Source organism: Aphidius gifuensis, linkage group LG2 (genome assembly GCF_014905175.1).
Source record: "Aphidius gifuensis isolate YNYX2018 linkage group LG2, ASM1490517v1, whole genome shotgun sequence".
In the NCBI taxonomy this organism is placed as follows: Eukaryota; Metazoa; Arthropoda; class Insecta; order Hymenoptera; family Braconidae; genus Aphidius; species Aphidius gifuensis.
The window spans coordinates 10,449,560-10,475,252 of NC_057789.1; the positions used below are offsets into that span (position 1 = coordinate 10,449,560).

General features: G+C 27.1%; 2 protein-coding genes across 7 annotated transcripts in view; one reads left to right on the top strand and one right to left on the bottom strand.

Annotated features, from left to right (window-relative positions):
• LOC122849081 overlaps positions 1-14,941 on the bottom strand; it is a 28,509-nt gene extending 13,568 nt beyond the window's left edge. For 2 of the 5 annotated variants that reach the window (XM_044147644.1, XM_044147648.1), the window contains exons 1-3: positions 12,621-12,917; positions 12,161-12,408; positions 10,590-10,909 (exon numbers count right to left, since the gene is read on the bottom strand). In XM_044147644.1, coding sequence (XP_044003579.1) covers positions 10,590-10,909; positions 12,161-12,408; positions 12,621-12,643 — 591 coding nt within the window. In that variant the 5' untranslated portion in view covers positions 12,644-12,917. Of the gene's footprint in view, positions 1-10,589; positions 10,910-12,160; positions 12,409-12,620; positions 12,922-14,865 lie in introns of those variants that run through there. The other 3 variants (XM_044147647.1, XM_044147646.1, XM_044147645.1) reach the window with 3 other exon arrangements.
• Positions 14,942-17,147: 2,206 nt separating this feature from the next.
• LOC122849082 lies at positions 17,148-21,739 on the top strand. 2 transcript variants are annotated; one of them, XM_044147651.1, is made up of 4 exons: positions 17,148-17,208; positions 20,596-20,733; positions 20,814-21,048; positions 21,178-21,739. In XM_044147651.1, the coding sequence occupies exons 2-4, from the start codon at positions 20,640-20,642 to the stop codon at positions 21,407-21,409; spliced, it is 561 nt and encodes a 186-aa protein (XP_044003586.1). In that variant the 5' UTR covers positions 17,148-17,208; positions 20,596-20,639; the 3' UTR covers positions 21,410-21,739. The 2 variants fall into 2 exon arrangements, with proteins under 2 accessions (XP_044003586.1, XP_044003585.1); XM_044147650.1 differs by lacking the exon at positions 17,148-17,208 and adding an exon at positions 18,194-18,453.
• Positions 21,740-25,693: the final 3,954 nt, after the last annotated feature.

Below are 25,693 nucleotides of genomic sequence, written 5' to 3' on the forward strand. Positions count from 1 at the left end.
TCCTTATGATTTTTTCACATAATTTAAAAGTTTTTATATATAAAATATGTAGTTAAATATTTGATCAAGATAGGTATTGTCGATCTGTCAAATTTAAATAATAAAATATCAACTTTTGATTATGGCTTACATAATAGATCTAACCATCCATGTCCAATAGATTTAAATAAAAACGCAAATTTAGTAAGTCAGCGTGGTGCTCAAATGTTTTGTTTGATAACTTATTTACCACTTTTTTTAACTGATGAAATAACGAAATTGAATCATGAGGGTACAAAAAAATGGAGAGTTATTTTATTGTTAATAGAAATTATGAAAATTGTTTTTGCTCCAACAATAAGCTATGATATGTTAGATAGACTAACAGTTTTAATTAAAGACCATCATAGTCTTATTATTAATGAATTTAATTCATCATTGATAATGAAAGATCATTTGATAACACATCTTCCAATGATTATAAATAAAATAGGAGCACCAAGAATTCATTGGACCATGAGATACGAAAGTAAAAATGGATTTTTAAAAAGTTTCGTATACAAGTTGAAAAATTTCAAAGACAGAGCACATACACTGGCTAATCGTCATCAAAAATGTATGCTACAATCATGGAATAATAGAAAACTATATTCTGTAAACGAACCACAAATTAACAACACAAAAATAATAAGTTTAAAATCAAGTGAATTTTGTGATATTATTAACAGAAAGTTAAATATAAATTCAAATAATTATATTTCTATAGGTAATAGTGTTGATATTTGAGGTGAACATTTGATAATACAAAAATTTATTTGTACACTGAAAAAAAAAAATTCTAAAACCAAGAACAAAACTTCTGTGAAATAGAAGTTTTCTTCTTGCAAATAATTTTCTTGAATCATGAACAATCTGTTCTTGATTTGTGAAGAATATTTCTTATTATGAGAAAAGAAAATTTCTTGAATCAAGACGTCTATGTCATAATCCATGACATATACGTCTTGGTCCATGAAACATTTGTCTGAATTTTAGAAGTATCCTTCTTGGATTATGACAAAAAGTTTCTTGGTTCAAGGCAATATTGTCATAATCCAAGAACATTTATGTTATGATTTTAGAAGTATCCTTCTTGGATTATGAAAAAAAGCTTCTTGCTGCAAGGCAATATTGTCATAATCCAAGAACATCTATGTTATGATTTTAGAAGTATCCTTCTTGGATTATGACAAAAAGTTTCTTGCTTCAAGACACTATTGTTTTTGAACAAGAAAAAAAAGAATTTATTCCTATTTGGTTTTTTTGATGTTGCTCTGATATACATTTTTTTTTTTTTTTGAAGTGAAACTTCTTTTCGCAGGGTAGTGAAAAAAAAATCAGTGTGTCGGCCATGTAACGCTCGGGCAAGCGACCGCTCGGAGCAAGCGAACGCTCGGGCGCAACCGAATGCTCAGACCGAGCGAACGCTCGGACCGAGCAAGCATTTGCCCATATAACTAATAAGAGTGAGTGAGTGAGTGGCTACGAGCGAAAAAAGAGATATGCTTTGAATGAATGTGTGTGTGCGTTGCCAATAGTGTAGCTGATCGGTTCGCAGCGCTTATGAAAATAATGAATCAAAAAATTATAAATGAATACATATACTCAATTGAAAATTATTATTAGTATATTTATGTTATTGATATTATTATTATAATTATTATTTTATTATTAATATCGATATTATTATTATGGATATAATGAATACCAATGATATTATTACTATTATTAAATTGATATTATTATTCTTCATAATATTATTGAAATTATTATTATTTATAATGATATTATTGATATCTATAACGATAGTATAAATAAAAATAACAACAATAATTTCAATAATATCATCGATATTAATAATATCAATATAATATTAGTAATAATATCAATGGTATGAATCATATTAATAATAATAATAATATCGATATAATATTGATAATGATAAGATCAATACTGACATTAATATTCAAGTATAAATATTAATAATTATTAGTATTTATATTTCAAATATTATTATTATAAATGTTATTATTAATATAATTAATATCATTTATATTATGACTATAGTCATTCCTAATTCCTAATTCCTATTCCTAATTTATAATGTTATCAAAATTATTATTGACATTTGTATTTTGTATAATATTATTGAAATAATTGTTATTAATAATATTATTAATATATATTAATTTATGGTATGCATAATAATAATAATAATTTCAATAATATATCATCGATAATAATAAAATCATTGATATTAATATTATTAATATCGATATATATTAATACAATAATAAAATAATAATAGTACTGTTAATAACTATTCAAAATATAAATATTAGTAATTATTAGTATTTATATTTCAAAATATTATTATTATAGATGTATTGCATAAAGGAGCTAATATCAATAAGACATAATTGATTATATTGAATTAAATAAATTATTGTTATTATTATCATTTATATATATTCATAGTATAAATAATAATAATAATAACGATAATTATATGAATAATAATAATATTGATAATAATTTTAATAATATCAATGGTATTAATAATAATAATATCATCAATAACGATATAATATTGATATAATTATCAACAACGATATAATATTGATAATATTATCAATATTTATAGTTTGGATATTATCGCAATATGATCGATATTGTTATTATAAATATCATATTGATATCATCATTTATACTATAATAAGGTTCTTCGATTCTTAAAAAAGGAATCGATCTTCAAGAATCGAATTTGTAAGAATCGGGAAGCCGATATATCGCCACAAAAAGTACTCGATTCATAAAGAATCGTTTAAGAAATCGTGTTTTTATAATTATTTTTTTATTAATTTTTTAAATCATACATTATTTTTTATGTATACACAATATTAATAGAAAAAAAAACGAATGAAATTGAATGAAAAATATGATGTTGAAAAAGAGAATATTATAAATATTAGTAATAAATAATTAAATATTATTATTATTCATTAAATATTAAATATTAAATAATATTCATATTTATATTAGTATATTTATTATTTAATATTAATATTTATTATTTATATGAGAACTGTCATAGGCCAATCCCCAATCATCAAGTGTCAACGAACTTTGTTGTTTCTTTCTAATTTTTTTTCTTTTTTTATTTTATATTAAAAAATAGTTTAAAATAAATACAAATGATGGCCTAGGTTTATAAAACCTAAAACAATGCGCTTTGTGAGAAAACAAGACCGATTCTTTTGGCGATATTCGGTGAAAAAGAATCGTGAATCGATTAATCGGCTCTGAAAAGAATCGGATACTTGTACTCGATATGAATCGATCCAGTACTCGAGTACTTAAAAAATCGCCGAAAATCAAAGACCCCTACACTACAAACATTATCAATATTATTAATATCATCAATAATATCATCATTTATTAATTGATTGTCAATATTATTAAAGTCGTTACGAATATCTTGACGAACTGCGAAAGAAGTTTCACTTCCCTCGCGCGTACTGCTAACACACACAAATTTTTTTTTTTTTTGACAACTGCTCGGACTTGAACCCCTGTTACCCTAAAGTCTACCTATGCTAGTACCCTGCCTTAACCAACTTAACCACGGACGCGAGATTTCTCATCGAAGATTTTTTGTTTCTCTTGTGTTACAATCATCATAATAAAAAATTTAAATTATTTATTTATTTTTTTTTTCATCTGATAATATAAAAAAAATTAACGTGAATGAAACAAATATTTTATAAGAAAAAAAAAATAGTAATAATAATAATAATAATAAAATAAAAATAATAATTTTTTATGGAATGTTTGTTTTATTTACGTTAATTTTTTTTCTTGTTCAAAAACAACAGTGTCTTGAAGCAAGAAACTTTTTGTCATAATCCAAGAAGGATACTTCTAAAATCATAAGTCATAACATAGATGTTCTTGGATTATGACAATATTGCCTTGCAGCAAGAAGCTTTTTTTCATAATCCAAGAAGGATACTTCTAAAATCATAACATAAATATTCTTGGATTATGACAATATTGCCTTGAACCAAGAAACTTTTTGTCATAATCCAAGAAAGATACTTCTAAAATTCAGACAAATGTTTCATGGACCAAGACGTATATGTCATGGATTATGACATAGACGTCTTGATTCAAGAAATTTTTTTTTCTCAAAATAAGAAATATTCTTCACAAATCAAGAACAGATTGTTCATGATTCAAGAAAATTATTTGCAAGAAGAAAACTTCTATTTTACAGAAGTTTTTTTTTTCAGTGTACATCAAATACTAATAGTTTTCCAACTTTCGGAAAAATCCTTATGATTTTTTCACATAATTTAAAGTTTTATATCATTTGTCAACGTTGGAAAACAGAAGGTATTTCACCATCATGCTTAGGATATATTGTAGAAAATACTTTTGAATTATGAATACATGAAGTAATCAATCTACCTCATACAAAAAGTTGGAATATAAACGAGTCTATAGATAAAAAATTAGTTATTGTAACAGATTATTTTTTGTAAATATTTTAATTGATAAAATAATATTGTATAAATATTCAATTGTACAGAGTGAATCATTTCATTGTTTAGTTATATGAAAAATAATAAAATTTACGTATCAAAAAATATCATATAAATGAATATACATTTTTTTTTTTTGCTTAAACAAAAAAAAAAAAAAATTTAACAAAAAGTATTTGTTAAATTAACAAACAGCTGTTTGTAAATTTCATTTTACAAACAAAAATTTGTAAAATTAACAAACAGTTGTTTGTAAATTTCATTTTACAAACAAAAATTTGTAAAATTAACAAACAGCTGTTTGTAAATTTTATTTTAGAAACAAATATTTGTAAAATTAACAAACAATTATTTGTAGACCTAATTTAACAAATAAAATGTTTGTTAAATTAACAAACGTTTTGTTGGTGGACCTAAATTAACAAACTGAATTTGTTAATTTTACCAACTATTTTTTACTGTGTAAATAGGATTGTTAAAACCCGGTGATTCATATTTTAAGTTGACGAAAAAAATTATTTAAAAAAAAATAAATGGAAAATTGCGGGGAAACGATTCTGGGTGGTCGCGTACGGGTGTAAAATCTCTTCCGTAGGTTTTCTTCTAGCATCATATCGCATGCATGTCTATTTGACTGTGTCGATTCAAATTGTTTATTTTTTTTATCAAAGTAACCTTCTATATCGCTTCTTCAGGGGCTCAAAAGTACCTAAAAAAAATTCGAGCTTGAAAAATAATTTATTGGAACTTGCTCATCGCACATTCAGCCATTTGAATAACATAGGAAAATAACAGCATGTTCAATCAAATCTTATTTACTTGTCAAATTTTATAGCTACAAGGTTGTAAATATATTTTTCAAAAAGATTATAAAAAATTACATAAAAGATCAAGTTGAGATTGAGTAAAGTTCATTAAAAAAAAAAAAATTATACGATGAAATCCATAGAAATGAAGTTTTTTTGACTTTTGTTCTCTAATAAAGATGAATAACTCATTTTTCGACTTAAAATTTTCAAATATGGCTTATTCCATAGGTTTTCGAGAGATCTTCCCGTCTGTCATTGGTTATTAATACGATTCATATACTACAATAATTTTTAAGTTCACAATTAAAAAAGAAATCTGAACAATTACGAAAAAACATTTTTATGGATTTCGTCGTATAATTTTTTTTTTTTTTTTTTTGGTGAATTTTTACTTAATCTCAACTTATTTTTATGTGTTTTTTTATAATCCGCCAGAAAAATAAGATGTGATTGCACATGCTGTTATTTTCCTATGTTATTCAAACGAGAAAACTGAATAAGCAATTAGCAAGTTCCAAAAAATTTTTTTTCAAGCTCAAATTTTTTTCTTCTACTTTTGAGCTCCCAAAAAAGCGATATAAAGGGTTACTTTGAGAAGAAAAAAAAAAAAAATTTGAATCGACACAGTCTAATGTCTTTTATTCTTTGTTTCAAATAAAGTTTTAAAATTGCATGAACGGGACTCGTTATATACCCTATGGATCCCTGAGTTGGCTGCCAGCTTCAGCGTTATAATAAAATATCTCAGTGTAAATTTTTATCAATTGATTTAGGCGGACGTAATTTTTGCTGTTATTGTTATTTCTATTGTTATTGCCGTAAAAAGAATAAGAAAAAAAAATATAGTCAAGTCCCCCAAGGTGCACCCTAAGTGTTCCGTAGGATTTTTTATTTTTTTTTTTGTTGTTTGATTTGTTTTTTCATTTTGTTGTAAAATAAATGACTTTTTTTTTCGTTTTGAAAATAAAAATTTTCTAATGGTGTTCATTTCTGTTGTTTAATAAAAAAAAAATAAACGACCGAAAAATTTCAAAAAAATAACGTAAAGTCTACAGATGAAGCGTCATCGATTGAAACATTGCCGAAGTCGATCTGTCAATATTTGAAATTGGGCCCTATCGAAAAATGGAAATATTAAATCTAATAAGGCCCAAAAATTGAAAATAAATACGATGATTGCTTTTGGGAAAAAAAAAAAACATAAATTTCATTTAACATCAACTAATTCGGTTCGGCGGTTCAAAAAATATCTTGCAAAAACAAATTCTGACACTACATTTTGTTTAATAAAAAAAAAAATAAACGACCAAAAAACTTCAAAAAAATATCGTAGAGTCTACAGATGAAGCGTCGTCGATTGAATCATTGCCGGATCCGATCCGTCAATATTTGAAATTGGGCCCTGTAGAAAAATGGCACTATCACAACTGATAAGGGCCAAAAATTGAAAATAAATACGATGATTGCTTTTGGGAAAAAAAATGGAACCTAATGGGCTTCATAGAAGCCAATTCGATTCATAACTTTTATTTTTATCGCGAAATAACAAAAAGTCACACGAAAAGTGAAAACATAAGTGTCCTACGGAACACTAATAAAACGGTATTTTTAGTAAAATAACAAAAAATCAGACTGGAAAAATAGTCAAAAAATTGATAGATTTTTTAAAAACTAAATTACTCATATAACTTAATAACAAATAAAAAGATTGACTGACTGCGTCGGCTAATTTCTCTCACAGACAATTAACACAAGTAGCGACTAATTACAAAAAAATAAACATAAAAATAATTACTAAATTGCATTATACAAAAATTATCATTGACACTGCAATACCTTGACTTGTTACCCACAATAAACAATATTCAGCAAGAATAAATTTATCGTTATGTTTGTATTATTGTTGAATTATTCACTTACCACATTCAAGTTATTCCAATCCCACACGGAAAAAAATATATAATTTATATATAAAATTATATATAATAATTATATATAACAATTATACATAAGATTGGGCGAAAACGTGTATATAATTTATATAAAATTTATATATAACGATTATATATAATAGTCTATATAAAATTATATATATTTTTTATATAAATATTATCACATTCCCCCCCGCCCCCTCCTCCTTCCCTCCCATGAATTGTTTTTACTTGAAAGTTTTCTTAAATTTTAATTTAAAAAAATCAAAAACAAATCTTCTATCAGGATTCGAACCCGGGCCCTTCTGGTTGGGAGGCAAGTACTTTACCTCGAAGCCACAAATCTTATGATAAATCTTTGCAAAAATATAAATAAGAATATGACTTCTCTCAATTCTTACGGAGGCTAGGAGCCGAAAGGCTCAGCCGCAGTATTGGATTTATCCCCAAAAAAAAAAAAACGTTCATAACTTCTAAACTAATTGTCGTAAAGACTTCGGATTCGGCTCAAAAGAAGCGGCTCTAGAAAATCTATCGCCCTTGATAAAGAAAAGCGATATCTATTCGGCCATTTTTTTTTTTCCCAAAAAACGAAAAAAAAAAAAATTGTGTTTTTTTTTTTTTTTTTGCACGAAAAATACTATTCGTGCGATAAAAATTTATTTGAAAAAGTTATAGAATTTTGAAAAACAATTATTTTAAGCCTAATATGAAACCTCTGCGACTACTCCATTTTGAGTTATAGCTTGTGCCGTTTCCATTTTTTAAGGAAACAATAACTCGTGATAAAATGGTGTTAGAGACTTCATATTTGGCTTAAAACATGCGTATTCGAAAATTTTATCGCCTCTTTGGAAAAATTTTGATCTATGGATCACATTTCTCATAAAAATTAAAAAAAAACCAATTTTTTTTTTTTTTTTAATTTAGTTTTTAGAAAAAAAAAAAAAAGTGACTGAACAGATAATGCTCTTTCTCATGAGGGGCGATGGAGTTTCGAAACACGCGTTGTTTGAGCTTAATGTCTTTACTACAATTTTATCAAAAGTTATTGCTTTCCTAGTTTTCGAGTAATTTTTGAAAAACGTTCTAACTTTCGAGAAAATCGTCCTAAATACTTTGTATATGACTTAAAAAGCATGTGTGGTAAAATCCTACAACTTTTAGTCGAACTTTTTTCAAAAAAAATTATAGTTTTCATAAAATAGTAAAAAATAGAATTTTTGAAATATTTTTGTCTCTTTTGTTTTAAAAATAGAAGAAAATTGACTATTGGAATCAGGATAAACTCCTTGAGGGGCGATAGAGTTTTAAAAACCACGTTTTTTGAGCCTAATATGAGGTCATTCCGTTAATTCTAACAGAATTTATAGCTTGCCTTAACTCGAACGAAAAAAAAAAAAAAATCGATTTTCAGAAAAATAAAAAAAAATGTACTATTATTGTATTGTTACTTTTGAAAACCATTTAAAAGATAAAATTTAACACGGCCCTAGCCGGAGTATTGAAAATTTTTAATTTTCAACGGTAACGCGGGCCACACGCCCCAACAAACGTTACCAGATCTTTTTTTACTTTGTGGTTTTAATACCGATTTTTTTTTTTTTTTCATAAAAATATGAACAAAGAGATGTTAAAATTAAAATTTTATATATTTGAATAAAAGTCAGTAATAGAATTATGATTAAAACAGCAAAGTAAAAAAATTGAGAAAAGTCATACTCTTATTTATATTTTTGCAAAGATTTATCATAAAATTTGTGGCTTCGAGGTGAAGTGCTTGCCTCCCAACCAGAAGGTCCCGGGTTCAAATCCTGATGGAAGATATGTTTTTGATTTTTACGTATTGCATTTGTCTAAGAAAAAAAAAAAGAGTCGTAGCTCCTTAGCCAATAGACCTAGAGACTTCATACTATGATCAAAAGAAGCGTATTTTTAATACCTACAATTCGTATATTTTCGTTTTTTTAAAAAGTAATTATTAAAGCCGTAAATGCTAAAAATATCAAATTTGTCATTTCGTCTTTTTTTTTTTAAATTAATAACTCTTAAACTATCCATCCGATTAACTTCCACCGACTAATTTAAAGTGTCATTTTATTTTTATCTACAATTTGCCGCAAATATGAACGCGATATCTTAAAAATTGACAAAGATATTGATGATTAATTACAAAATTTTATTTTCGGAGTCACGGAACTGATTAACATTGGAATCTGTCAAAATTATATTGAGGCAGATTAGTCGCACGAAAATGGCAGCCCTGCTCAGTAAAACGCACTCACACAGATGAACATATGTTTATAATAATATTCCGTAGTAAACAAAACGACATAACTTATGAGCAATATGACATTTATTTTAAAAAAAAAAAAAAATGAACCAATTAATAATTGCACATGACCCACCGGAGTATTGAAAATTTTAATTTTCGTCACAAGTGATTTTTTAAATTAAAATTTAAGAAAATTTTTGAATAAAAACAATTCATGGGAAGGGGAGAGAGGGGGCGGTGGGAATGTGATAAAATTTATATAAAAAATATATATAATTTTATATAAACTATTATATATAAATTTTATAGAAATTATATACACGTTTTCGCCCAATCTTATATATAATTGTTATATATAATTATTATATATAATTTTATATATAAATTATATATTTTTTTTTCGTGTGGGAAATGCAACTTTCAGAACATTACACAGTATTGCACACTGAATACACTTCAACGGCCCTTATTACACTTATATGTATAAAACGACCCGTAGTGATAGCTGACTTATTTGGCAAATTTTAAGTTAGACAATAAAATGTTTAATTTGTATCAAAATTTTTTTATGTAAAATCAACTAAATGTTGAAGTAAATTCTACTTTTTAACATTGTGATTTTCTATAGACAAATTCACCCGATCAATTAATGTTAATCAATGTTAATTTTTTATATTACGGTCCATCGACACAATAATAGAACGGGTTCTCAATTTTTTTATAATATTGATATTTTTGAAAAAATTGAGTTTAAAGTTACTTTAATTTGATGTCTGAAGTCAACATATGACCTCAAATTGACATGTGATTTTTACCTGGGTCCGAAAAAATAAATCAAATTAATTTATTAAATCAAAAACAATAAGCTTGCATGTAATTAATTTATCAGATAAATTTGAATACTTTCAGCAAGTTTATCTATAGAATTAACGTAGATGACCACATTATTAAATTTTATCAATTTTAATTATTCACTTTTAATAATTTTTAATGTAATCGAAATGATATTTACCCGTGGGGTCTTGTCTCGTCTCTTGTTACGCTGATCTCTGATACTTTGAGATGTTGAATTTTTGATACTATCAACTGTTTTATTATTTTGATTTTCGTTAGTATTATGAATTTCATTGAGGTTCTCTTGTAAAGTATCATCTGGTTGATTCAATTTTTCGGTGTTGTTTTCTTTAAAATTCAAGGATAATTTACTTGAACTATCAGGAGGTAAAGAACGATTTGGTATACTGGCTCGCTCCAGCACCGAATGAATTGCAGGCTCTGAATATTTCTTTCCACCAAGTGACTTCAAAGTTCGTTCAAGCTTTTCTTGAGAATCTGTAATAATATAGAATTATATTTGTATCAGCTCCTATTATACAAATAATAATCGATATTATATTGCTTATAGATTACACGGAAAAAAATTTTTAGCTGTAGCCACGAGGCATTGGATAGTTAATACAAGAAAATAGATAGTTGATTTAATAATCAGGTCCGCTATATTAAAAAGACAATCGGTTAGTTATTCCAGCCGGCTGGATAGCTAGCGTGGCTAACCAGCTCGTCAGGTCCGACATAATCCCAATGTCAACAGCTGTTGTGTTCATAACCTCTCTTTATTGACTGATGCACCAAATTATTATTAACAATGACTAAAATAATCCATATAGTTATCAAAAATTTAGCATAAGATTTTGTATTCAAGTTGGCGTTTATTCGGTGCATCAAATTTAGTATAAAATTAATCAGATAATAATTTTAAAAATTAGTAAATGTACATTACACGGAGAGAAAAAAATATTATGTTTTACTATGCTACTGTAGTACCGGTGGATGTTTTCGGATTTTTGACAAGATTTTTTTTACTGAAGACATAGTCGAAAGTACTAACGAAATCTTTTTCTTTCAATAAACTGTAGATACAAAGAGCTATGTGTAAATTAATGTTTATTATGTTAGCATAGTAGAATTGACAATTGACGCTCGTTAAAATAATCATTCGGTACCTAATTGTGTGTTTTATATTAGTTACGATATTTGAAGCGAATTTTACTATGTTCACATGGTAAAAAATGCAGAAAGACGAAATACCAAACAAAAGAGTCAATTTTACGTTAGTCCCAGTTAAGTCCCGTAGCTGAGCGGTCTAAAGCGTACCCGAAACCACGTCAATACATACTTCGTCGGTTCGATTCCCGGTCAGAGTGTGAAAAAAAAAAAAAAAAAAAAACAAACAAAACAAAACAAAACAAAACAAAACAAAAGCTTCTGCGTTAATAATACAACAGAAAAAAAATAGACAAATTTTTAAAATATTTTTTTAATCAAATATATTTTTGACTATACAACATAGTACTTTTTATTTTAAACATGGCCATTTTTACGATTGAGTATTATGATACTTACTACGTCTGATTAAAATTCTCAAACATAGTAAAACTCACTGTTTACATGATAAATGTTGCTAAATTTCCCAAAACATCCACCAGTACTATAAAACATAGTAAAATCTGGTGTGGATAGGAGGGACAGCTATCTAGCTCGTTGCTGCAGCTAAAAATTTTTTACCGTGTATAGCACATTTACCTGATATTTCGATAATACGACCGTTGTGGAACTGCGCAAGTGGCTTTCGCCAGTATTCTGATTCGCCATTTTTGTTGATCGGATAACACTCTATCTCATACAGCTGTTCACCATTCAAAAATTTCTTGTCACTAAAATCTTTGATCCAGCCGATCGGGACGTCAGGAGTGAAATGTCCTTTTCGAACGCCATCAGCCCATTGGACTAATGCATATTGACTTGGCTTCACTGCTTTTGACATTTGTGCTCTGTAAAAACCAAAATTTTATATACTACAGATAAACCAAAATAAGGATGATAATATTAAATTCAATAATAAAATGTTGTGTTGTCTTATACTGCAGTATAATGTAAGTGACTATTATTTCATAATATTTTATAATGTATATGAATTTGAAAATATAATATAAAAATTTGAATAGAATATAATTCTCTGCTCCATTCTACAGCATACACATACAGTTGAGCAAAAATATCAGTCATTTCAGCACTTGCATGCAAGCCAACTGAGCCAAGAGACTTAGAACTTTCGCTGAATCATTGCTCAATTTATGACTTTTTTGTAGAAAAAAAATCACTGTATAAGATTAAAATACACGAATAAACGAAAATGAAATTTTATTACACTTGTCAGCTAATCAAATTTGCAGAACATATAATAATAAATTGTTCACGTTGTCAAAGACTGACATTTTTTCCGGGGACTAATGTCGCGCAATATGTTCGTCTCCAGACCGCCAGACGTTTTCTCTGCACTTGTGTGGATTCATGTGATTCAAGCATTGAAAGTGGCAATGGCAACCCCCTCTACTTTAAACGAATCAGCTTAAGAGGGGCGGACTATGAATCATGGTTCATGATAAACAGAGTTGACATCAGTAGGCATGTATATTTTTTTCCAATAATATAAATAACTATACATATTCAAGGATTCACTCATATCCGCTGTAGAACAGATAAGATATTGTTCGTATCCGACAAATTGTTGGCTGTTCGAAAATTTAAAATTAATTTGTAAACCGTTTCAATTCAATTTTATGTATTTATTTTTCTAGAAATTCGAACTATTAATTTTGCATCAATACTGCTATAATTCTCATTTTTCCGTATGACCGTATATCATTTATTTGCATGTGATACAACTTCTACCATTTTTTCCAATTATAATCAGTCGTATTCATATTTTATTATGTCTGTTAGAATATTTTGATTTGAATATGATATTGCAATTCATTATTTATTAATTAATTCAACTCCAGTTCAATATTAATTGAAATAAATCTCGAATCTATTTGAGGTAGGTTTTAAATAATCAAAAAATGTAGATGTAAATTATATATCTTTCTTTAATGATCAAAGCTACGTATAAACGATCATGTCAATGCAATGTTTAGACCAAGACTAAAGACTCATATCTTAAATGTATCAACCAGAATGTTCGTTATTATCCAATTCTTTTATGACCCATTCCGACATCACAAATATTCCAGGAAAACATTCAGGGCCACACGTGTACTAGTTCATATTACAATCATACCATAGGCACACACAATCTCATCCAGAAATTCAACAAAAATAAAATATAAATTTTAAAATAATCTCTTATTTTGTTTCACTATTACTCCTTTGAATAAACTCAAATTATTAAATAAATAATATCAAATTTCCGACAATGTCTAAATAATATAACAAGTGATTTTGTGCCCATGCATTTTAACTGACTATTGTAGTTGTTGTGTTTCTATACATGCATTTTTATGTGTATGTGCACAGAATAATAAAAAAGCTTTGTGGTTTCGATGTTTATATATATATATATATATATACATATAGTTTTCGACATTCTTTGGTTTACAGCTTATTATTCGAGAACTCCACATCAGTCTTCTTTGTTCAAGAAAAAATTGTATATTCATTATTTTTATAGTTTGATATACTATATTAAGAGGCTGACCACTCTTGAAATCGCCTGACGATTTTAGTTAAATTATTTTTGATTTTCAGAAGCTTGTAAATGTTATAAAATAAAATCAAATAAAATTTAACAACCTTAAACATTAAATGTATTACTCGAATAGACATTTGTTTAGGACTGGCCTAAAAAGTAATCGGGATTGAATCGAGAAAATGTCAGCCTATCTCATGTTACAGAAAACAACATTGGCCGATGTTTAGCAAACTTTCGCCAATGATTGGCTGACATGATTCCCGTACATATCCGGCATTGATGGGCCATTAATGCACCAAGTGTAGGGCGTTACACTAATTTAACATTGTGGTATATGTGTGTCTCAATGATGCTTCCCAGATCAGTGGGATGCAACGGGGGAATATCGGAATTTAGTGTCCATGGCATTCGTAATTAACTTAATTTTATTTCACCTAAGGTCTTTTGTGTGATATCCCGAAACATTATTACCTGGCAACGGCAGCTATATATGTGAGTCAGCCAAAGGATATGTTTTCGTTTACTTATTATTTTAGTGGCACAGTCGTTAATTTAGGCGTTCACTATCCATTTTGTCTATCTTTGGTTCAATTCCTGGTCTCAGTTAGGTTTTAGTATAAATCATGCTTTAAAAGAGTAAAGAACTTTTTTTTATAAGATAGCTGTCGTGGATCGGAGGACAGTTCGTTAGCTTTCAGGATTCGTTGAATCTGACTAAGAGTTTATATAGGTGAGAGTTTACGGAAAATAACCTTACATCTCGAATTGAAAATATTATCCATAATAAAATGAAGTGCACGCTCTTCTTTTCAATAACGAATAAATAAAATATCAATTCACATTTAAATAATAATCATTTTGTTCTTGGAATACATAGAAATTATAGCAATTATTCCGGAAAAATTATTTATTTAAAAAATTTAAGACTTTTTTGAATTGTGAATTGAAGACACAGCTTAATTTTTATCAAAGATTTTTATTCATATATCACTAACTATTCATGAAATGAAAGAAAAAAAATTTTGTGTTTGACGTTCACTGAATAGTGTGGAATCACAAGATACAGTAATTTGAAAGTTGCAACGGTGATGGTAATTCGTTTCACTCGGAGCGAATCAGAATCAGAGAGGAGGAACTATAGTGTGTGGAGTAAGCATATCAGTACATATTCTCCTCCCATAATATGAGTTGAGCCTGTACATATACTGAACGTCAACGATAATTCTCCTTCACGTATCTGATTCACAACAGTCAACACAAAAAATTTTGTGAGCCATCTAGACTCGCGGGTTTATTATGTGTAAACATCTTCGGCGTGTTTCTACGAAAAATTCCTACGAATGCGCAAAGTGGTTAAAAATGGAGTTGAAATATGAAAAAAACGGCTATTTATCGGTTGTATGTCGTATAGTTATTGAAATAACGATTAATTCTCAAATTTAATAATGGCAATCAATAGAGATCGTCAGGGAGAAGAAAATGTTTTTAAAAAAATTTCGATATCTCGAATAGTTTTCGAGTTATAATATTTTTTAAAATTTCGATTTATCGATATCTTTCTAATGTTAATAATAATTGTTTCATAATTGATAATATAATGGAGCTAAGTAAAAAAATATAGCTAAGTAAAAAATATAGCTAAGTTAAAAATATAGCTGGTAAAATTATGTAGATATTGTGTGTTTGGCTATAAATATATAGCTAAGTAAAAAAAATAGCTAAGTAAAAAATATAGCTAAGTAAAAGATATAGCTGATAAAATTATGTAGATATTGTGTGTTGGCTTTAAATATAGCTAAGTAAAAATATATTGCTAAGTTAAAAATATAAGTAAAAATATATAGCTAAGTAAAAAATATAGCTGAGAAAAAAATAGAGCTGGTAAAATTATGTAGATATTGTGTGTTTGGCTATGAATATATAGCTAAGTAAAAAAAATAATAAGTAAAATAAAGCTAAGTAAGATAAATAAAATTATATATTGTGTGTGTTTGGCTATAAATATAGCTAAGTAAAAAATATTGCTAAGTTAAAAATATAGCTAAGTTAAAAATATAGCTACGTAAAAAATATAGCTAAGTAAAAAATATAGCTAAGTTAAAAATATAGCTAAGTAAAAAACCTAGCGACCAAGTAAAATAAACTTGGATATATTCATTATTTTCGAAAAAAAAATATATATTCGTGCTTAACAATACGCGACAATCAATAATTAGCAGTTTTTCTTTAAAAAAAAACAAAAATTTTGACTTTTTCTTGAAAAAAAAAAATTGTATACATTTTAAAAAAAATATCGATAAAATATCGATAAAAAGTAATATATGCAGCTGAAACGTTCAACTGACTAATGTTTATGAAAAAAAAAAAAAAATTTCATTGTCTATTTACAAAAAAAAGTAAATTGTAAATAAATTTCAGTTATACCTGTTAGAATTTGTATACAATGTCATTTTTAGATTTTTTAAGGTAAAAAGTATGTGTTTTATAGTTGATTTGAAACAAAAAACAAAATGTTATGTTTAAAAATTTACGAAAAAAAAACGAAAAGTAAATTTTAAAACAATTTTGATTATGTCTGTCCAAATAGATATATATTTAAATTTACTGGAGATTTTTTCCAAATATAAAATAAATTGATTTTGTATTTTCATTGAATATATATTTTTTTCACTTATAAATGACATATGTCAGATATCTCCTAATTCATTAATATTCAAAATTGCCTCATGGTAACAGTTACCGACCGCTGGATAACCTATTATACTATACATAATCTACCATTGCGCTTATTATAGTAATGGAGTCAGGCTAACATCCGTCACAGGATATGACGCTCTTTTTTTGGTTTTTTCATTTCACTCTTACTGGCACCCGCGCCTAAAGATGTTTACACATCAAAAAACATTATTCGTAATCAACGAATTGTTAGTAGTTTTGAAAAGCGAAATGTGAAATCCATTTTGTATAAAAAATGACATTTGAGTTTGAGAATGGACTGAATAAAAACCTTTTTTAATTGAATACTTTTCTGAAAAAAATAACGTTTTCATGCAGCCAAGATGTTTCTGAATTGAGAATTTTTTGTTTTTCTTGGATTACGGTAAAGAATAATTTTATTTCAGGGAAATATTCGATTAATAGAAAAAAAAATTTTCTTTCAATTAAATAATTAGGTTTTTTTAATGTAGTAATTTTTGTTTTAAATGAGCCATTTTTCTTTTGTTTGTTTATTTATTGTCCAATTTTTTTAATAACTCAATTTCTCAGATTTTATTTTAATCCAATATTTTTGAACGTTTAAATCATCACATACCGACAGTTTTACAATACATTTTGTTCTAAAATTAGGGAATGTTCATCTACAACTAATAATGGGTTTAATATAATTTCAGTCGGTATACTTGTTTGTCATATTCGTATAAGCATTTATGATATTGCAGAAAATGTATTATGAAATTTGTATGGATATTTCTAATATTTGAATGATGAATATAATATAAACCTAATAAATATAATTTTATTATATATTAATATAAATTGAGATATAGATATCTGAATGAAAAAATTGAATAAATAATAAATTTAATGTGAATAAATGTCAAATACGGTACAGTATTGTAAATTTCTATAACACTTTTTAAGTTTACAAGAAGTTGAGAAATATTCAGAAGTTGAGAATATTTTAGTATCGATCGGAAGAACGAGAAATTAGTTATTATTTATTTATTAAGATTGTCATTATGTTATAGAAACGTTATTCAATGAATTTTCATGTCATAATTATTAAAACTAATTAAAAAAAAAAAATGATCGGAAAAGTATATCTTCATTTTAAAATTATAATTATTGTCACATTAAAATTGAATTTCATAATTTTGTAATAAATAATTCTTAATTTTTCATTTTAATATAGTTTTTCTTGTTCTTTTTTTAAGTAGTAGTTAGTTTAAGTTAAATAATTTGTTTACTATAGTAAAATATCCAGATTCTTACTTGCTGATGATGTCATGTTGCCTTGAGATCCCCCCCTGCTATACTCCGACGTCGACAACTGCACAACCAATAGTAAGTTACAAAGTGCCAATTGCAATCGTAGTTCTTACAGTGGCAAAAACGCTCAATTATTTCGATTTGCAAACATATTGTCGAATAGATCATAGCTGTCTACAAGCAATATTCTTTTGTTTCAATTACAGCAATTACTGAATGTTGTTTTATCGTGAACCTAATTTTTCTTAACAAAGTAAATTAATTTATTATCCTTTTGAAAAAGTTATAATGGATCAGTGGGTGTTAAAAAAATTAATGGAGTGGGATTTAAAAAAATGGGAAATTACATTTAAGGGTAAAGTGCAAAACTGTTTATTCTATATACTATATGTTTTCTTGTAAAACCTTTTATTTTGAATATACTATATACATATATACTTTATTGATATAGACACACATTCATATACATATGTTGAGTCTACTCAATTAATGTTTATTGATAGCTTTGATGTGGGGGTTTCAACTAATGATGTAGTTGTAAATTTAATTTTTGAATCTAAAGACGATGAGTGTGATTCTAATAAGAGTTTCTATATCACAATTCACAAGTTTATCTGAAGCAAGTGAATGGGAATCTGATCCTGATGGAAATTTAAATGATTATTATACGCGCGCAACAAATCAATGACTTGCCATCACTCATATTGAAACCTTCAATATGCGTATATGCAACGTGACCACGCTCTATTGTTGTTAACTCGATAACTTTTTTAATTATTAATTTGAATTTTTGAAATTTCGGAAACTTATTCTACTCGGAGAGAATTTTTCATTTTTTTCTACGAAAAAAAACATAGCAAATTTTACAATGGCCCATAGCTGAGCTGCGCCATCTATTTGTTTCATGATACTTTCATATGGGCCATAGCAAAATATCGTGTGGGCGTGGCTATTTTTTTTTTTTGTGTACCATAGTAATTTTTCTTATGGTCAAACGCAAAATTTATTTTGTTTATTAAAAATATTATAAAAAATTTTCTTTTTTCATTCAATAATTATAATTTTTTTTTTTTTTTTTTTTTCGTAATTTTACGACTTGATCAAGGATTGAACCCGGAAACTTCTGATTGGAAACCCTACGCGTTATCCACTGCGCCACAACAATGGTTACGAAAACTAACATTTGTTTGTTTTACATTAAGAATTTATAAATCAGCAAAGACGCCTGCGCAGTCGGCTAAAAAGTGGAGGCAGTTGACATTTCTCAGTCTGTCATTGTTTTTGCTATGGCCCTTTGTAATTTTAACGATGTTTCTTTGTATTGATCAGTGACATTTATAGGATTTCTAAGAAACCTCAATTTTTACTATGGCACATTGTAAATTTTCAGAGGATCATTTCAATTATAACTTATAAATTTGGCCTCGGTAAAAATTTCTTTATGCGTTGTAACTTTTTATCTGAACATAGCAAAAAAAAAAACATTATATAAATTGCTATGGCACATTTTAATTTTTCAAAGCAAAAATTGTTTTTTTTTGTTAACACGATAGTAAATATTTTAATAGTCAGAAGATAGACCCTCAATGATATGACGCCATAGCAAAATTTGCTAAAAATTTTTCTCCGTGTACATATACAGGGTACCTCGTAAGTGCCGCACGTGGTATTTACCACGAGATAGATCATATATATTCTGGACGCTAATCAGATATATCCTGGAATTTCTTAAGTATAGCTAGTGATGCCACGATAGACGAGAGAACTCGTAATAATAAAAAAAATATTAATATAATGAAAAAATCAAAGTAATGAATATACTATTTATATTGTAAATAAAACTACTAAAAAGAAAATTGTTAACCGAGAGAAGTCGAGACAAGACGAGAGATAGCTGACGAGACACGAGAATATTTTAAACGAGAGACAAATTTTCATTCATCACGAGAGACAAGACGAGAAGAGAGATAGATCTTTTAAAGTCGAGATGAGACGAGAAAGAACTGACTCTCGTCGCTCTCGTCTCGTCTCGTTTCACGGCATCACTGAATAGCACTAGTAGCGCACTCTCGGATATATCCAAATGGCGCATATCCAGGGTATATATTTTTTCTCAGGGGATTTAAAATATTTTTTTTTTTATTCATTTAAATATTAATATATTATTTTTTTGTATTATTATTTTTTTTGTATTCTTATTTTGTATTATTATTCTTGACTATAATCATCGTTTGAAGAAAAAAATGTATAAAAACAATCGTGCAAAGCGCGGGTATGACCTAGTTAAAGTTAAATAATAAAATTATTAATAGTTGGAATATTGTAGATAAAAAAATAATCTTTTTTTTTTAATATTGATACGAGCCCGGGAGATAGCATTATTTGTAGATTGCAGTTTTCACTTATCTTCGAGAATTATCAGTTTTTAAAGGAAAACAAGAAATTTGTTTCGGTTTCGATTATTATTTTGAATGCAATGAAAACTTTTTATTTTTAGATGAAGAGGTTACGGAAGAATCTTTCAAGTGCTTGACTCAAAGTATGATTGAAAAGCTTATACCAAAAACCGGTCCGCAAGCAGTATTTTTGAAACGTTGGAATTCTGAGTTTGGAATCTCAAATAATCCTGGACCAAGTAAAACATTTTATGCGTAAAAATTTCCGATCACTATTTGGAAATATTGATTGCAAATATTTTTCATACTTTGATTGTAGGTAGTGTTGATTTTAGTTTAAGCCAAGAAGGGATTGATGAGAAAATGAAGCCTAAAGTTGTGACTATTGAAACATGTGATCCTATTAGTAACCTTGAAGATACTCTTAGGAGGTCTGTACTTGGAATAGTTGTTTTGAATCATTACCGACGACACAAGTCATTGTCTGCAGCAACACGACCACTGTTAGCTGATGCCATTTTGCATGTTGAAATGCGAACTGATACTTCTATGTTGTAAGTTTTTATTTTTCAATAAAATAAATTCGCATCACTGTTTATTGACGAACTCGAAGAAAAACATACCATATACATTTACATTGATAGTTAAAAGTTGATTGGAAATGAAAAAAAAATGATTTTTAGGGTTCGAACTCAACGTTTTGGAGACTTACGACAGATAATAGTCAGAACATTTCCCAGTGAATATCCAGACGATTGGTATGTGTCATCGTATACTGATAAAGAAGGAGGCAGACAAGTGCCTTGTTCAGGTTTATTGGTTAGAAAATATTATATTATACGTCGTTTATTACTAAATTCTGGTACAGTATACAGTGCTAAAGGGAAAAAACGAACTAGTTCTGAAACAATATAGATTTTTTGTAAAATTGAGTCAATAAACTATACACTGTATACACTCGAGATGGTAATACAGCTAGCAAATAGTTAGGTCTCACAATATGCATAAACTATATACAACATGTATAGTTCCGCAGAAGATAAATATACAAGGCTCTTTTAGATATGACGCAGAAACTTGAAAGTACAATAAAAAAAAATTCAACCAGTGTATTTAATAAAACTAACTATTTAAAATTGTTTTTCCCAATAGTTGAGACTTAATTACATTCGTCAAAAATATGTTTTCTTCTTGTCTTTCTGGTATCACCTCTTAATTAATATATATTCACAATTAGTGACAATTTCGAATACTTGACACTTTTTTTGTAAAAAACCTTTTTTTTTTTTTGTTGAGATTTAATTTCAAATAAAAATTCTTGTGAATTAAACATAATTTCTTGATTTTTTAATAACATTTATTGTACAGTAACAATTATATTTATTTGACTTTCAATAAAAATTTTTACGAAATAAACGAAATTTGTTTTCTACCTAAATAAAAATTAATAAACTCTCTTAATGAATATTATAATTCGGCTTTTCACCATGTCACATTTCAAACGGAGTTTTATTTTGTTTTAGCGCTTTTGTAGGTATAATATTATTTAATTGAGTCGCGGTTAATACGGCTTCACCCCAAAACGTCAAATCAAATTTCGCCTCAGATAACGCGCACTTTCTCGGTAATTGTACGGATCATTCTCTCAGATAACCTATTCAACGACGATGTATACGCAACTATTCTATGATAAGTTATACCCTTTTCTACACAAAATTCTTTCTTTTCATTAGATAAATATTCGCGCCCATTATCACAATATAAATTTACCACTTTTAAATTAAAATGACTTTCTTCCTTTGCAACAAAATCTTTAAACGCGAAAAATACATCTGATTTATTTTTAAGTAAATATGTTACGCAATAGTGTGTAAAATCATCTACAAAAATTACGAAAAAATTTTTATCATCAATTGTCGGTGGATTAATTGCACCTCCCACATCTGTATGGACAATAAATAGTGGTCGCCTCACATGTTTTTATTTTTACTTTCATTAAAAGGCAATCTAGCTTGCTTCCCGTTAATACATGCCTCACACACAATATCAACCGGTTTTACATTTGAAATCTGATCTAAATCTTCTATCATTTTATTATTAATTATCTCTGAAAATTTCGCTTTACTTATATGGCCCAAACGTGTATCTCTAAAATTTTCGGCAATGTCTTTTCTGTTGATAAAATGATCTGTAGCTCCAGAGTCCAATATAAATGTAATTTTATCTTCATCATTATTTGTAAATTCTTTATCTCCAATCATTAAGGCTGTTCTCTCAAAGAAATTATGATGTGCATATTTATCATTATTTTTATTGTTGTTATAATTGTTAAATTTATTATTATTATCATCAGTATTTCCATTTGAAAAATCATTATGACGTTGATCATTGAAATTATTATTATTGCGATAATTATTAAAATTATTATTACGGTCGTTTTTAAAATTATTATAACGATTCTTTAATAACTGTACGATATATAACCGATAAATAGCCGTTTTTTCGATAATTGAACTTGATTTTTAACCACTTTGCGCATGCGTGGGAATTTTTTTCGTATTTTTCCTGTAATCGTGAGGAAATTTCCTATAAGAAACAAAAAAAAAAACCTGTTGTTTGGGCATATGATCTTGTCTGATTTTAGTGATTTTGTCATGGAAAAAAAAATTTTTTATAATGAACCCATCGTTATCCCATGATGAAATTTGGAAATTAAGCTCATCTTGTGCTCTACTACTTACAGTAAAAAAATCAGATTTTTAAAAAATGGCGAAATCGTAGTTTACTCTTGTGAAAGAGGTGTTTTTTTATTCTGGCTCGGCTGTTAATAATGGTAAGAATAAAAAAAAAATCAGAGGTACATCTGAGTCGATGACTAACCCAAAAAAAATATTCGTTTTCAAATCTGTGAGGGTGAGGGAAAAAACCCTGTGAGTTGACATTGAATGCCCCATATACACCTTTTTCCACTGACGATCTATCCTCAAACTTTGATCTAATCCGTCCATATCATGTAGATCCAAACTGCATTGTAACCGCATCATTGTATCGGCTAATTTTATCAGCTTCCACTGCAAGCTGAAACAAAAACAAAAAAAATTTAAATTAGATTAATATAAAATTTTATATACATTTGGAAAAAAAAAAGGTAAACTAAAGATTTAATATAAAAATAATTAAAAGTAATAAAATAAAAAAATGAAAAATAAATTTAATAACTTACCCTGTTCTTAAGATCACCACGTGTATGATTGATATGGCGGAGATAGCGTTCCATTTTTTTATTTGAGGAATTAGAAAAGAACCTTTAACTTTGAACTTCAACGTGAAAAGAATGATTGTTAATCATGAGTTATGACTCTCACACGTTTTTCACCAATTATTCACTAGTCATTGTAAAAACTTTTCGATTAGTTCTTTTTTTTTTTTTTTACTATTTCAGAGAGCCAATCAACGTAGAATGATGATAATGATTTTTTCTACTATATCATCATCCTAATGATCACTAGCGTCAACGAGTCAATTTTCGAAATCAGTAAAATTCAAAACTAATTTTCTAAAATTTACTGCGCCAAATAATTGACTATCGGCCGATTTTTAAACTGAAATTTTCTGTTCAGCATACACACTCATAAAATTTTTTTATCATGGGTTTGGGATAGAAGATTGGGATAACGATCATACCCTCAATCTCTTCTCATTGTGGGAACTGAACGGTCAACGTCATCAACGTTTTTTTGGTTTTATGTATTTATTTTATTTTATTTTATTTAACAATATCATCAATATAAATTTAAATAGTGAATCTTTTTTTTTTTTTTAATAATAATTCATTTCAGATTAAATTTTGAATGAATTAGTTTTGTTTCAATGTTTTAATAAATAATAGTGCAAAAATAGTGCAAAAAAAAAAAAAAAAAAAGGTTAGGAATTCGCGTGGTAAGCATGGTGTAGAACAATCTATCCTGTAAAAAGTAAGTTATTTTTTTCATTCAATATTATTTATTTATTTATCGACTAATCTTCTTTTTTGAATTTATTTATTATTTATTTAAATTTATATTAATATTATTTTTTTTGTTTTTTTTTTTTTTTTTTTAGATAACCTTGATAACTGGAAGGTGCACGGGGTGAGACGATTGAAATCTTCAATAAACTCGAAATTTAAGTAAGTTTTTAATCATTAAATATTATTCCTACTTCATAAATGTTTTTCAATTAATATTATTTATTCAAATTTATATTAATATCATTTTTTTGTTTTTTTTTTTTTTTCAGATAACCTTGATAACTGGAAGGTGCACGTGGTGAGACGATTGAAATCTTCAATAAACTCGAAATTTAAGTAAGTTTTCAATCATTAAATATTATTCCTACTTCATAAATGTTTTTCAAGCAATATTATTTATTTAAATTTATATTAATATCATTTTTCTTTTTTTCTTTTTTGTTTCAGATAACCTTGATACTCAGAAAGTGCACTTGGTGGAAAGGGAAAACGCTTAGAAAACTTTCAACGTGTTGGAAAATTAATCATAATTTAGGTAAGCTTAAATTCTATTATTATTACTAATATTAGTTCATAAATTTTTATTTTTTAATTAATATTATTTTTTTCCAATTTGTTTTAATATTTTCTGTTGTTGCAGATTATCATAGGAGGGAAGAAATCATTGAGGGAAATTGATTCTACAACAGGTGTTGAAGCAACAAACATGGAAAAAGTAAATTTTTTAATTTTGACTTATTTAATTTAAATAAGAATTTTTGTGATCTTTGTACTTAATACAAAAAGTTTTTTTTTTTTGTCTATTTTATTTATTTCCACAAAGAATTTTTCGCGATATTTGTGGTTAATACAAATAGTTTTTTTTTTCTATTTATTTATTTTTCTTAAGACATTTTGTGATATTTGTACTTAATACAGAAAGTTTTTTTGTCTCTTTTATTTATTTCTCCTAAGAATTTTTGTGATATTTGTGGTTGATACAAATAGTTTCTTTTTTTTTTTTTGTCTATTTATTTATTTCTCCTAAGAATTTTGATGATATTTGTACATAATACAAAAAGTTTTTCGTTGTCTATTTTATTTATTTCTTATGAGAATTTTTTGAAATTTGTACTTAGTACGAAAAGTTTTTTTTTTTTTTTTTTTTTTGACTATTTTATATATTTCACATGAGAATTTTCTGAATTTTG

Bases quoted from the DNA above. Each gene is read 5' to 3' on its own strand.
- LOC122849082 (XM_044147650.1), top strand. From the start codon at position 18,387: ATGGATCAGTGGGTGTTAAAAAAATTAATGGAGTGGGATTTAAAAAAA. The intron at 20,734-20,813 runs GTAAAACATTTT...CTTTGATTGTAG, and splicing joins CTCAAATAATCCTGGACCAA to GTAGTGTTGATTTTAGTTTA. The intron at 21,049-21,177 runs GTAAGTTTTTAT...AATGATTTTTAG, and splicing joins CGAACTGATACTTCTATGTT to GGTTCGAACTCAACGTTTTG.